General features: G+C 45.0%; 1 protein-coding gene across 1 annotated transcript in view; it reads right to left on the bottom strand.

Moving 5' to 3' along the window:
- PHLPP1 (PH domain and leucine rich repeat protein phosphatase 1) overlaps positions 1 to 13,227 on the bottom strand; it is a 269,392-nt gene that overhangs the window by 47,881 nt on the left and 208,284 nt on the right. The window contains exon 11 of the mRNA XM_056854991.1: positions 11,161 to 11,316. Within this exon, the coding sequence (XP_056710969.1) occupies positions 11,161 to 11,316 (156 nt within the window). The remainder of the gene's footprint in view (positions 1 to 11,160; positions 11,317 to 13,227) is intronic.

Below are 13,227 nucleotides of genomic sequence, written 5' to 3'. Positions count from 1 at the left end.
GCTCAAATTTTTTTTTGTCTATTATACATAATTCTTTTTTCTATATCTGATGTTATCAAAAATTCATATTGGTATTGTAAATTTTTTATCTTATCCATCTGTTCTTGTTTAAGTAGTTTACTTTGTGCTCTTCTTAAATGTTTTTCTCCCTGTTTAATTTCTTCCAGTATCTTTTTCTTTTTCCGCTCTCTCTCTCTATACCATCTTGCATTTTGTTGTATTAATAGCCCTCTTATTACTGCTTTGTCCGCATCCTATACAATCTCATCAGGAGTCCCCTTGTCAGCATTTTCCCGAAAATAGTTTTGTATATCAATTTTTAATTTATCTGCAATCTTATTTTTCAGTAAATATTCATTAACAGACCAGGGTTTATTCCTCTTATTCCCCATATTAATCTTAAGCAACAATGCATTATGATCAGATAACACCTTAGGTAGAATTTCAAGACCATCCGACAAATTTGTAATACCTTTAGACAACCAAAACATATCTATTCTTGAGTGGGAACAATGTCTTGATGAGTAAAAAGTATAACCTTTCTTATTGCCATTTACCAATCTCCATAAATCAAACATTTCCCATTGATCTATTAAATGATTAAAAATGCCAGGTAGTTTACCTTCACAATTACCCCTTCTTCTTTTTTTTTGGTTGACCTATCCAATTTTGGGTCCATTACACCATTAAAATCCCCCATCCATATCATTTTTTCATTAGCATATTCAGCTAGTATCGATGCTAAATTAGTATAAAACTTTTTCTGATTAGTATTGGGTGCATAGATACCAACTAATATTATTTTTTGAAGACCACTAAAAATTTCTACCAACAAAATTCTCCCCTCTGTATCTTTATATAAAAGTTTAGGTTCAAATATTAAAGGGATGTACATAGTTATTCCATTAACCTTTTTCTTTTCATTACACGATGTAAGTAATTTGCCTAATTTTTGTTGTTCCAACCTTGTAACCTCTTTTAATATCATATGTGTCTCCTGTAAACAAAAAATGTTAGCTTTAGATTTTTGTAAATGATGAAATATTTTCCTCCTCTTATTTGGAGAATTTAAACCATTAACATTCCATGACAAAATTTGCAGCATATTAATATTTACTAAAAATCCATATTTGATTAGTTTTCCCCCTAATTTATCTTATTTCTCCCCCTCCCCCCCAACCCTTTTCTATTATCTTATATATAGTTCAGCCAACTTCTTCTTCATCCGACGATGCTTTTGCCCCCCCCCTTGCTTCTGCTGCCTTTTCTTCTTCAGTAAGGTCTTGTTCGGTCAGTTCTTTAGAAGGTTGCTGTGGTGGTTTACGTAGGTCTCCTTCATATCTCCTCAAAAACTGTTCAGCTTTGACGATGTCTGTAATCTTGAATCTTTTCGCTTTGAATATAGAAGAAACTCCTTGAGGGTATTCCCATCTGTGTTGTATTCCATTGTGTCTCAACCTTGCCACGAAATCTGTAGTCTTTTCTTTTCCTTAGTAATCTTCCTGTGATCTCCTTCATTAACCTCACTGGGGTACCTTCAATTGTCAGAGGATCATTATAATATTTATTCAAAATCAGGTCCCGATGAGTTCTGGAAAAAAGCTGCACCAAACAGTCCCTTTGGTTGCATATGCAGAGTTAACTCTGTAGGCTGTTAAAATCATATCTTCCACAATCGTTTCTTCTTCCCGGAGAAAGTCAGCCATCAGTGTTTTTTGAGACCCCGTATACAAATCCAGCTTTCTTTTATCTTCAGCTCCAACATCGCTGATTGGTCGTCACGTCTTTCTTCCCTTTCTTGCCTTCAGGAGCTGACAAGCCACCAGACTGAAGGTACTAATCTTTAAATCAATTCCAGGTTGTTTGGTTTGGGCAGGGGCCATTCTGGCGCAGAAAGGAGTCATGGCGTGGACTCCCCCCAAGCAGCCACGCACTGCCAGTGGTACCAAGCTGTACAAAACGCAGTGTTGAAGCAGCTTCAACATTGCTAAAGACAATGTTGGAAGGAGGTTTAAAGCAGAAATCAGTCAGCCCTGAAGGCATCTGTCTTCTCCATGACAAAAAAGCCAAATCAGCTGTTATGGACGGCTTCATGGACAATGCAGCTAAAGTTCTAAGATGCTCTTAACAAGTTGCAAAAACCAATGGGGGCAAATAATCATTAAATAAAATGCATTTTGCCATTAATTCTGGAAGCCTATATATGTATACCCTCCTCTGATAACCAAACCCAGTATTATCGGAACAGACGGCAAGAGAACAGAGGAATTTGTTTAAGGCATACTTCAAGAACTAGAACAAAAAACAAACAAAAAACCCCAGATCTTTGGGAAAAAAATCCCTGGATATTCATAACACACCGAGCTGCAACTCATACTAGCTAACCTATCAGTAAAAACAAAAACTAAACTAAACTAACAAATATCACTCCAAAGCAATATTTATATTGTCTTGAGGAAGGGCAGCACCTGGCCACCCTTTCTAAATTTCAATTCACACAGTTGGCTGCAAATAATTTTAAAACGCTTCAAAACAACGTTTTCCAGTTAGAAAACCTGGCACTTTTTGTTTCTTTAAACCTTCTACAAGCAGAATTGTTTCTATCCGAATGGATTAGATAGAGAAAAACAGCGTTTCACTTACTTGTAACTGTTGTTCATCTGATGGATCTTCTATGCATTAACACATTGGGACTGCGCAGGCGCAGGCCAGCCACGGATAAGAATTGTTAGCTTCTAGCAAAAAGAGAGTGCTCCCCCTCCCCTTGGGGCATGCAATCTCCCCGCCCCTCGGTCACATGACCCAAGGAGGAGGGAGCACTCTTCCCTCCAGCTCTCCAACCTGCCGCCACGGAACCATCCACTCGTACTAGCAGAACGGTACCACAGCGGGGAAGGAGGGAGGGAATGTGTTAAGAAGATCCATCAGATGAACAACAGTTACAAGTAAGTGAAACTCTGTTTTTCATCTGAATGGCTTCTATGCAGTCCCACATTGGGAGAGTAGCAAGCTCGCTTACCAGGATGGTGGGTGTGGGATAATCACCGGAATAAGGACTGCAACACTGCACGTCCCACTGCTGCATCTCTTGCTGAATCCACATCCACAGCGTAGTGTTTCATGAACGTGGAAGGAATGGACCATGTGGCAGCTTTACAGATGTCCCGGATATCTACTCTCCATGAAAAGGCTACAGAGGCCGCATATGCCCTGGTACAGGGGTCTCAAAACTGTGGCTCCAGAGCCGCATGCGGCTCTTTGGCCCATTGAGTGCGGCTCTCCGAACTTGGTTCGGAGCCCCTGCTCTTGCGCCCGCTCACCCCGGCAGCCGGGCTGCGGAGCCGACGCGCCTGAGAGAGAGCGCGAGCGAGTGGGCGCGCTGTTTCCCCCCCACACCGTGGAGAATGGCCAGGTCCCCCTTTCCCTTGCCCTCAATGGTTGGGAGGCTAAAGCCTCCCCTCCCCTCTAGCTGCGCGATTGCTGGGCGGGCGGCTCGGCGGTTCCTCGCCCCCCCTGCCTATCAGCTGTTGGGCGGGGCAGGGTTCCTTTGGTAGACCTGGCCTCCGGCTGAGTCCCATTGGGAGGCCATGTCTGCCCACTGGCTTTCTTGGCAGTAGACCTGGACTCCAAGGAGGGGAAAAAGTCCCCCTTCAGAGGCCAGGTCTACCAATTGGCTTCTATGGGCCTCCAGAGGCCAGGTCTATTGCCAAGAAAGCCAATGGGTAGACCTGGCCTCCCAATGGGACTCAGCCGGAAGCCAGGTCTACCAATAGGCTTTTATGGCGGTAGACCAGGCCTCCAGATGAGGACTCCGGACGGGGAGGGGGAAATGGCAGGGACTTACAATTTAATTTTTATCAATAAATAAGATCAGTATTAAGTATGATATCAAGTTTTATTCAGTGTACCTATAGTTTAATTAAGACTTAAAGCTTTAATTAAAGTTTATTAAGTTAATAAACAGTGTACCTACCTATATAGTTTAAGAAATTTGGCTCTCAAAAGAAATCTTAATTGTTGTACTGTTGATATTTGGCTCTTTTGACTAATGAGTTTGCCGACCCCTGCCCTGGTAGGATGAGCCTTGATCACAGGAGGACATTCTTGATGAGCAAGGTCGTAAGTCAATTTAATGGCTGATGTGATCCATCTTGAAAGGGTCTGAGGAGAGGCCCGATGTCCTTTACGTTTCCCCCCGAAGCAAACGAAGAGGTTATCTTCAGTACGAAATACTTGGGTTCGCTTAATATAGAAAAAGGGGGGCTCTCCTAACGTCAAGGGAATGTAGGGCTTTATCGGCATCCGAGGATGGGTTAGGGGAAAAAACAGGGAGGACAATATCCTGTGAAAGGTGGAAGGCTGAGACTACCTTGGGCAAAAAGGATAACTTTGGTCTAAGAACTACCCTATTTGGGTGGAACATAGTGTATGGTGGAGATTGGGATAGTGCCGACAAATCACTAACCCTCCTTGCTGAGGTAATAGCGACCAGGAAGGCCGTTTTAAACAACAGTAGGGCCAAGTTGCAAGTGGCCATGGGTTCAAAGGGAGGGTTCATCAATTGGGAAAGCACTAAGGAGAGACTCCACTGAGGAACTGGTTAGACGGTCGGTGGGTACAGGTTATTCAGTCCCCTTAAAAATGTTTTGGAAAGGGTGTGTGAAAAGACTGAAAAAGAGTCAATATCTGGGTGAAATGCTGATATTGCGGCCAAATAAACTTTAATTGAAGAATTGGATAAACCTTCATCTTTAAGGAACAGTAAATATTCAAACACAACAGACAAAGGGCAGGAAACAGGTGAAACATTCTTGCCCGTAGCCCAATCAGAGAAACGTCTCCACTTCACGTACCCTGTCTGACCATAAGCCTGAGGCAGAACCCTCCAGGCGGCCAACTGAAGATCGGGAAGTGCGTGGGAGGGATCTTTCGGGAGAATGAGAAAGTTCTCCAGCACAAGTGACCTGAGCGAACCAGGACCTCCTGGGCCAGAAAGGGGTGACAAGTATGGCATTTGTGTTGTCCTGAATCATTTTCGCGAGAACCTTCTGAAGTAGAGGGAATGGAGGAAAAAGGTAGAAGAGGGTTCCCTTCCAGGGTATCTGGAAGGCATCCCCCATGGAGCCCGGACTGGCTCCCGCCCTCGAGTAAAATGTAGGGCACACTGCATCGTGTTGTGTAGCGAATAGGTCTACTTGCGGGAGGCCCCGCAGCTGAAAAATGTGGTCCCAGCACTCGCTGTTCAGTGTAATGTCGTGAACCTGATTGGGAAGGCGACTCAGAGCATCGGCTAAAATATTGCTCTTGCCTGCAATGTGGATTGCTAGGAGAGTGGTGTCGTGGTGAATGGCCCACTCCCAAATGTCGCTGGCCTCCTTGGATAGCGAAACGGACCGTGTGCCGCCCTGCTTGTTTAGGTAGTACAGGGCGGTGGAGCTGTCTGTGGCGATTTGAACGTGCCGTCCACTCAGGTACCCTGAGTGCAAACGAAGACAGAGCGAGACGGATGGCACATAGTTCAAGTAAATTAATATGTAGACGAGACTCTGAAAAAGACCAAACCCCTTGTGCCATAAGGTGATCACAGTGGGGGCCCCAGACTGAAAGGGAAGCATCAGTAAATAAAAACCTTTCGGGGGACGGTCTGAGAAAAGGTACCCCCGATAAAAACATTAACATCATGTGTCCACCACTGTAACGAAGATAACACATATCTGGGGATAGATAAACGTTTAAACTGGGGGTCCACATTAAGCCTGAAGGCTCTAAGAAACCAATTCTGGAGTGGACGCATCCGGAGACGTGCCCACTCTACCACTGCCGTGGTAGAGGCCATGAGACCCAGTAACGTTTGGATTTGATGTGCCGTTTGAAACCTTTTTTTAACAAAACTATTTACCAATTTTCTAATGGCACAGGCTCTCGGCAAAGGCAGAAAAGCCCGAGCCGATTGAGCATCCAGATAAGCTCCAATGAATGTTTGGGCTTGCGCAGGAATCAAATGAGATTTTTTGAAATTAACCAAAAGGCCCAAATCATGGAGGGTCGAAAGTATCAAGTCCACCTGCGTGGACGGTTCTGATTGCGAATGAGCCACCACCAACCAATCATCAAGGTAGGGGAATAAAATACATTTCTTGAGGGCAAGGTGGGCTACTACAACTGCCAGGCACTTAGTAAAGGTCCTAGGGACAGTTGACAACCCGAACGGCAAAACATTATATTGGTAACACCTGCCGTTACACCAGAAACGTAAGTATTGGCGACACTCTTCGTGAATCGATATGTGGAAATAGGCGTCACGAAGGTTCAGCACTACAAACCACATGTGAGCATCGAGGAAAGGGAGCACCTCAGAGAGGGTAAGCATGCGGAATTTCCTGGTCTTAACAAATGTGTTAAGGTTTTGGAGATCCAGGATAGGGCATTTTCCTCCGCCTTTCTTATCGACTAAGTGGGAATAAAACCCACGACCCTGATCTGAGGGCAAAACCTCAGGAATAGCTCCCTTGGATAGCAAAACATGAACTTCCTCGAGAAGGAGGTCAGAATCACGGGAAACAGAGTGGCCGATAGGTCTAAAAAGAGGTAGTGTATGGAACTCAACGAAGTAACCAAACATACCACACCGTCATTAGCACATTATCTTGATACTTACAGGACAATGACTAACACATTACTTTTGCAGGACAATGACTCAGCTCAAACCCAACCTCTGACTATATCTTCCTACACACTTGACCCTGAGAGACACTGTCCTTCAGTGTTACTACTCTGAAGATGCCTGCCACAGTTGCTGGCGAAACGTCAGGAAAGAAAATTGCAAGATAACGGTTACACAGCCCGGATAACCTACAAGAACCAATGAACTCTGACCGTCAAAGCCTTTGACAATATTTTGAAGTAACCAAACTTTATTATTTTAAGAACCCAAACATCAGTTGTGATTAACGACCACACAGGGAAAAACAGTGACAACCGGTCACGAAAGTTAACAGATACGTCTAGTCATGTTTGTTTCGCCTTTGAAAAGGAACTCGGGGATCCCCTCTGACCCCTACAAGCCCTGTTTTTGTTGGGGAACTTCCTGTCCTGCTGCGGGCGAGGAAAGGACGGGCGAAAGTGAGGCTGATGGAAGGGGGCCTGAAACCTATACGGGCAATTAGGTTGAGTGGTTTGGCGACCAAAGTAATGCCTCTTAGTATCAAAGGTCTGACGTGTGATCCCTAGGGACTTAGCGTTTGTTTTATTTTTCTTAAGGCGATCTAAAAAGGTGTCTGTTTGCTCTCTAAATAACGCCGTCCCTTCGAAGGGGAGGTCTTCTATGCGAGCTTTGGTGTCATGGGGAAGCGCCGACTGGCGCAGCCAGGCATGCCTGCGGATAACTATAGCGGAGGCTATGGCTTTGCTGGAGGAGTCTGTAACGTGTTGGGCAGCCACTAATTGCTGTCTCGCGAGAGACATACCCTCTGATTGAACTGCTAAGGCCAAAGGGCGTTGGTCATCGGGAATTAGGGCAATCTGAGGGAAAATACGGTCCCAAAGTGAAAACTGATAACTAGCCATCATGGCCATGAAATTTGAAATACGGACACTAACTGCAGTGGAAGAGTACACTTTCCTGGCTAAAGTGTCTAACTTCTGGCCTTCTGGATCTCGCGGGGAGGTATGCGCCCCAGACCTGAACTTCCCAGGTAAAGCCTCCACTATAATAGAATTAGGGGGGGATGCTGATATAGGAACTCCCCACCTTCCTTACGTATTTTATAGAAATTTTCTATTCGTTTAGTGGAAGAAGGGACTGAGGCTGGTCTAGCCCAGTTAACATGGAGGATTTCTAACAGACTCTTCAGGATTGGAAATACCACAGGGCCCACATCAAGATTATGCAGTATATCCATGACATCGTCAATGGGACCAGAGTCCTCTGGTTTAGCCTCTATCTTGAGAGCCTTTGCCATACGGATCAACTGCTCTGCATAGAGGCGTACATCTCCAGAGGGAGACATCGGTTTGGAGTCCCCAACAGTGTCCTCTGGTGAGGGTAGAGTGTGCGGGTCTTGTCTTCCTCATCGAAGGCAGGCGAGAGGGAAGGATCATAATCAGGGTCATAATCGGAGTGATAGTCATCTCCCAAGGAAATAGGGGATCTGGATGAGGGGTCTCCAACAGGAGAACGGAAACGGGAGTGGTGGTGATTATGATGAGCAACTGGCGACCTCAAATCAATCGAGGGCGTAATATACCGGTGACGATGAGCCCGGCTCTGTTGGACACAGCGGTCACTATGGCGAGACTGACTCCGTCGGCTGGAACGACTCCGTCGGTCGGAACAACTCCGTCGGTTGGAACGACTCCGACGGCCTGAACGACTCCAAGGATTGGAACGACTCCGACGTCCGGAACGACTCCGATGGGGGAACGACTCCGTCGGTTGGAACGACTCCGACGGCCTGAACGACTCCGACGTCCGGAACGACTCCGATGGGCGGAACGACTCCGATGGCTTGAACAGCTGCGACGGCTCGAACGGCTGCGACGGCTCGAACGGCTGCGACGGCTTGAGCGACTCCGATGAACGGAACGACGCCGTCGGGTGGAGCGACTCCGACAAGTGGAACGACTTCGTCCGATCGAACGACTGCGACTCGAACGTCCACTACGACCCGAAGACCGTTGAGTTGAACGGCGTCGGGAGGGACGTCTCACTGGCTCCTGGACCTCTTTCTCGTCTATCTGGTCGGCGCCATCTTGGGGTTGTTGCAGCCCCAAAGCGGGTCCTTGCACCAAGGACACTTGTGGCACATCTTTGTAGAGTCGAAGGAGGTGCTCCTTAAACTCTGCCGAAACCTCCTGGGCCCTGCTCGGATCTGGAGCCGAGGGGGTTGCCAGGGGATGAGGAGGTGAGTCCTCCACAGTGATGACTGGCATTGCAGACCCATCTGGGGGTCGCGGAGCCGCTTCCCCTTGGGGTTGAGACCGAGACGGCGTTGAAGGCGGACGGCGTCGAGAAGACCCAGGTGACTTCGAGGAGGAGCGGGGTCGGACGGCTCTCGACGGCTCCAAAGGAGACCGATGACGAGGGGACTTGGCCGGTCTGGACGGTGGAGGACGCCTAGGGGATCTGGAGCGGGAAACACGCTTCAGAGGATCGCGACCGCGGCCATCTTGTGAGCCTGGAGCTATAAATTTTGCCGGCCTCAGAACCACTGACGATGGCTTCTTCTGGGTAAGGATCCCACTGGACTTCCCAACCGGGGCCCCTTCAGCGGATTTAGCCTTACCAGGTGGAAGGGCAGACGATTCCTGCAGTGGTCGAAGCGATTCCTTATACAGATGGGAGGTTAATCGAATGGAATGATCTCTGAGAGCTTTGGCTGTAAGTTTGCCACAGCTCCTACAAGAAGAGGAAACGTGGGTTTCCCCCAGGCAAAGGAGGCATTCTTTGTGAGGATCAGTTTTTGCCACCTTTCCCCCACAGGAAGCGCACTTCTTGAACGGTGGAACCTTCTTAGGCTCCATTGCTAGGAACGAAGCTAAGCACGTTCTCTCTCCGTGGCGGCAGAAAGAGAACTGGAGGGAAGAGTGCTCCCTCCTCCTTGGGTCATGTGACCGGGGGGCGGGGAGATTGCATGCCCCAAGGGGAGGGGGAGCACTCTCTTTGGAATTCGCTAGAAGCTAACAATTCTTATCCGTGGCTGGCCTGCGCCTGCGCAGTCCTAATTGGGACTGCATAGAAGCCATTCAGATGAACGTCTGTTCTCCCAACAGATGGACCACAAGCTAAAAAGCAAGGTAACCGTAAGCAGAATAATAAGACTGGCCCTTATGGACTCCATAACTTGGAGAAAGGGAGCTACGTAAAAACAGAGGAAGCAATGAACTGCCATAACCACTTACGTGACAGTGGTTGATCTAGAATGCCAAAGCTCGGAAATTTAAATCGCCACAAGGACTTGTGAAATGCTTCCAACTGAACATATAGTGGGATTTGTTTTACTGGATTTGATAGGGAAGAGACACTGAAGAAAGGGGATGCAACGATAATGGGGGGTGGGGGTGGAGGAGAGACAAAAAGAAGAAAAGGAGCAGATGGGGTCAAGGAAGTGTCCACAAAAAACCTCCTCAGCAGCTCTACAACCAGCTGGTTTCCCGATTCCGGGACTCTGTTACTCTAGGCAAGAAGTTAACAGCTGTTCTGCTATACTGAGTGGTGAATTCCTGGAGGCTGCAACAGAACTTGGAGTGACTTAATCTACATGTCAGCACTCACCAAGGCCCAAAGTAACCTCTCCCCCCTAATTACTTAACTGTAAAAAAAATGAACATTTCTCTCTCCTTTCCAGAGGCTCTCCATGGTGAACATGGAGGCTCCAAGTCACACCATGATCATTCTCATTCTCCACAAGGTTAGGGAAGGATTCACACGTAACGAGAACACAGGGACGCCCCTGATCCTTAAGAGCACCACATGCATGCTATGCTTAACTACCAGTTTTGCGGAATATACTGCTTTAAAATTAAAGCCATAATAAAATCCAATCTAATCCAAAATCTGTAACAAAATCCTATTACAGAAGCATGTGACCTAACAAGGAATATTGTTCTTACTATCAAGTTAGAAATGATAAATATTATACGTAGTTCACTAAATTCCCAAACCACGTGCAATGGTGAAAACAACATGGACAATGATAATGCCGATACCATCAGCAGCAGCGGCAGCTTGCAAGCCAAGAGTATCCCACCCACCAAAAAGCCTGGCTGCTGCACCTTACCAGGACTGATTCATTGCCTTAGCCTTGCCTTTCTGCTGTCTCTCTATACTGGATGTGAGTGACTCATCATACTATTCCTGGTGCAAATAGAGCAGCATTTTGACTTTCAAAGGAAATGGCCCTTTGCATCTCTGAATGAGTTTGTGTTCTGCGCCATGCCCAAATCAGAGCCTCAACCAGACACAACAGGTGTGCACAGGTCTATGGACTGGCTGCTTTTACTCTTACATAGTCTAAAAGAGAAAGCTTTCTGAAGTGTAAGAATGAAGCCGGTCACCAACTTTAATTCAAGGAGAGAGGTGTGGCCTAAGCTACCAGGAGTAAGGGAAATGCTGAGCAGATTTTTTGTTTTTTAACCAAAACACTGCCGTTTTCTAGTTACCTGTCAGCTTTCAGCAGTAGATTTGACGGCAGCTCCATCAGCAGGTTGTGTTGCACATCGAGGACCTCCACATGCGTCCGTTCAATCCTTTCTGGTAGTCTTGCTAACTGATTATGTCCCGCAAGCAACTTCCGCAGGCTGATATTGCAAAATAACCTTTAAATTTGAAAGAAAAAGCACAAATTAAAGCAAATTTGGTCTAAGACTCTACTGCTGTAGGAACAATTCTAACATCAGCACCACAAAGCAATCCAGGGATCAGTTACAGAGGCACATCCGTTGGGTCACACTCAGGACAGTTGCATACGAAACTAAAAAGATACCACGTTTGGTGTGGAATCTTCCTAACATATTGCTTTATTTAATCTGAGAAGTCTTGTGGTATCTTAAAGACGAATGGATTTTCTGCAGCATAAGCTTTTGTGTACTAGATCCTGCCTAGCTCAGATGCATTAAAAGATACATCTTTCTAGCAACACAGCTTCTCCTCTGGAACAAAAATTATATTGTATTACACATTTCCCCTCCCTTAAATTCTCCCTGATTTCCCTGAAATTGCAAGAAATTTCTTTCATCGTACCTTAAAAAAATTTTTTTTAAAAAAAATTCTATTTGGGGGATACAGAAGGAAAAGGCAAGGGATAGGGAAAAACCGTCCAATATAAAAAAGCACTGTTTTGGTATAAATTCAAGAACATAGTCGATATTCGAAATGTTTACATTTATCTAAATATATATTCATATTTCTTAAAATATATGTATCAATCAATTTGCTAACGTATAGATATAAAATGATTACCATTTCTCGTTAAACTATTCATCTTAAAAATCACCATAGGAATCGTGACCAAACATTTCGTTAATCCAAAATGTTTACATTTGCCTAGATATGTATTCTAGTTTCTTAGAGTGTGTTTGTCAGTCAGCCTGCTAGCATGTAAGCGTAAAAAGGTTGCCATCTCTCGTTCAATTGTTCTATTGATTCATTATAAGTAGGATTCATCATAAAAGTCATTCTGGCCATGTTTGCATAGTCAAGCATTTTGTTTTTCCATTTTTCTATGTCAGGTATTAACGTTTGTTTCCAGGTTCTTGCCAATACTACTCTTGCAGCGGTTGTAGCATATTTAAAGACATCTCTAAATTTCATAGGCAAATCAGATGGTATTATGCTAAGTAGAAAGTATTTAGGATCCAGTGTTATTTTTGTTTTGGTTATATTCTGTAATTCTCGCTGAATCTTCTTCCAGTACGTTTGTAGTCTAGGACAAGTCCACCAGACATGGAAGTAGGAACCATCCGTCTCTTGACATTTCCAACAGGCCCCTTTTTTTCCAGAGGTGTTCATCTGAGAGATCATATTGGGCGTCAGATACCATCTGTAAAACGTTTTGTACCAATTTTTTTTTTTTACTTCTTGGCTCACAGTGTATTTTAGTTCAGAGGTACAAAGTTTTTCCCATGTTTCCATCGTAACCATCTCACCAAAGTTTTGCATCCATTTAATCATATTTGTCTTTACTTGTTGTTCTTCCGTGTCGTATTTTAAAAGAAATTTATAATTTTTTTCCTAATAAATGGTCATCACTCTTGGTTACTATTAACTCAAATTCAGTTAGTTCTCGAAATGATCCAGATTGTAAGCAGTCTTTTTTCAGGTTGGATCTCAGTTGGAAGTATGTCAGCTAGTTTATTTTTTTCAAATTTATCCTGGAGCCTTAGTAAACTCTTGATCTCTCCTGTGGATTCTACCATATCACGATATGTTAACTGCGATTCAGTTTTCAGTTTGATATCTTCATGGAAGGCTTCAATCGGAGACATTATGGATGGCGGAGAGGGACTAATCCTCTTTTTGTATCTTTTCCAAACTTTCAGAATCATCAGTTTAACATCGCAATTTTTGAAAATTTTGCCTAGTTGCGGTGTTGTTGTGGCGTTCCACAAAGCTTTGTGGAAACCTTGCAGGAGATCTGCTCTTTCCAAAGTAATATTTCTGTTTTTGGGATATTTGATCCAATCTACAGCTCAAGTTAGGCAGGCGGCATGATAGTATAGTTTAAAGTT

This window comes from Euleptes europaea, chromosome 8, assembly GCF_029931775.1.
Source record: "Euleptes europaea isolate rEulEur1 chromosome 8, rEulEur1.hap1, whole genome shotgun sequence".
NCBI lineage: Eukaryota > Metazoa > Chordata > Lepidosauria > Squamata > Sphaerodactylidae > Euleptes > Euleptes europaea.
Note: the sequence above shows the minus strand (reverse complement) of the source record. Positions and strands in the feature narration are given on the sequence as shown.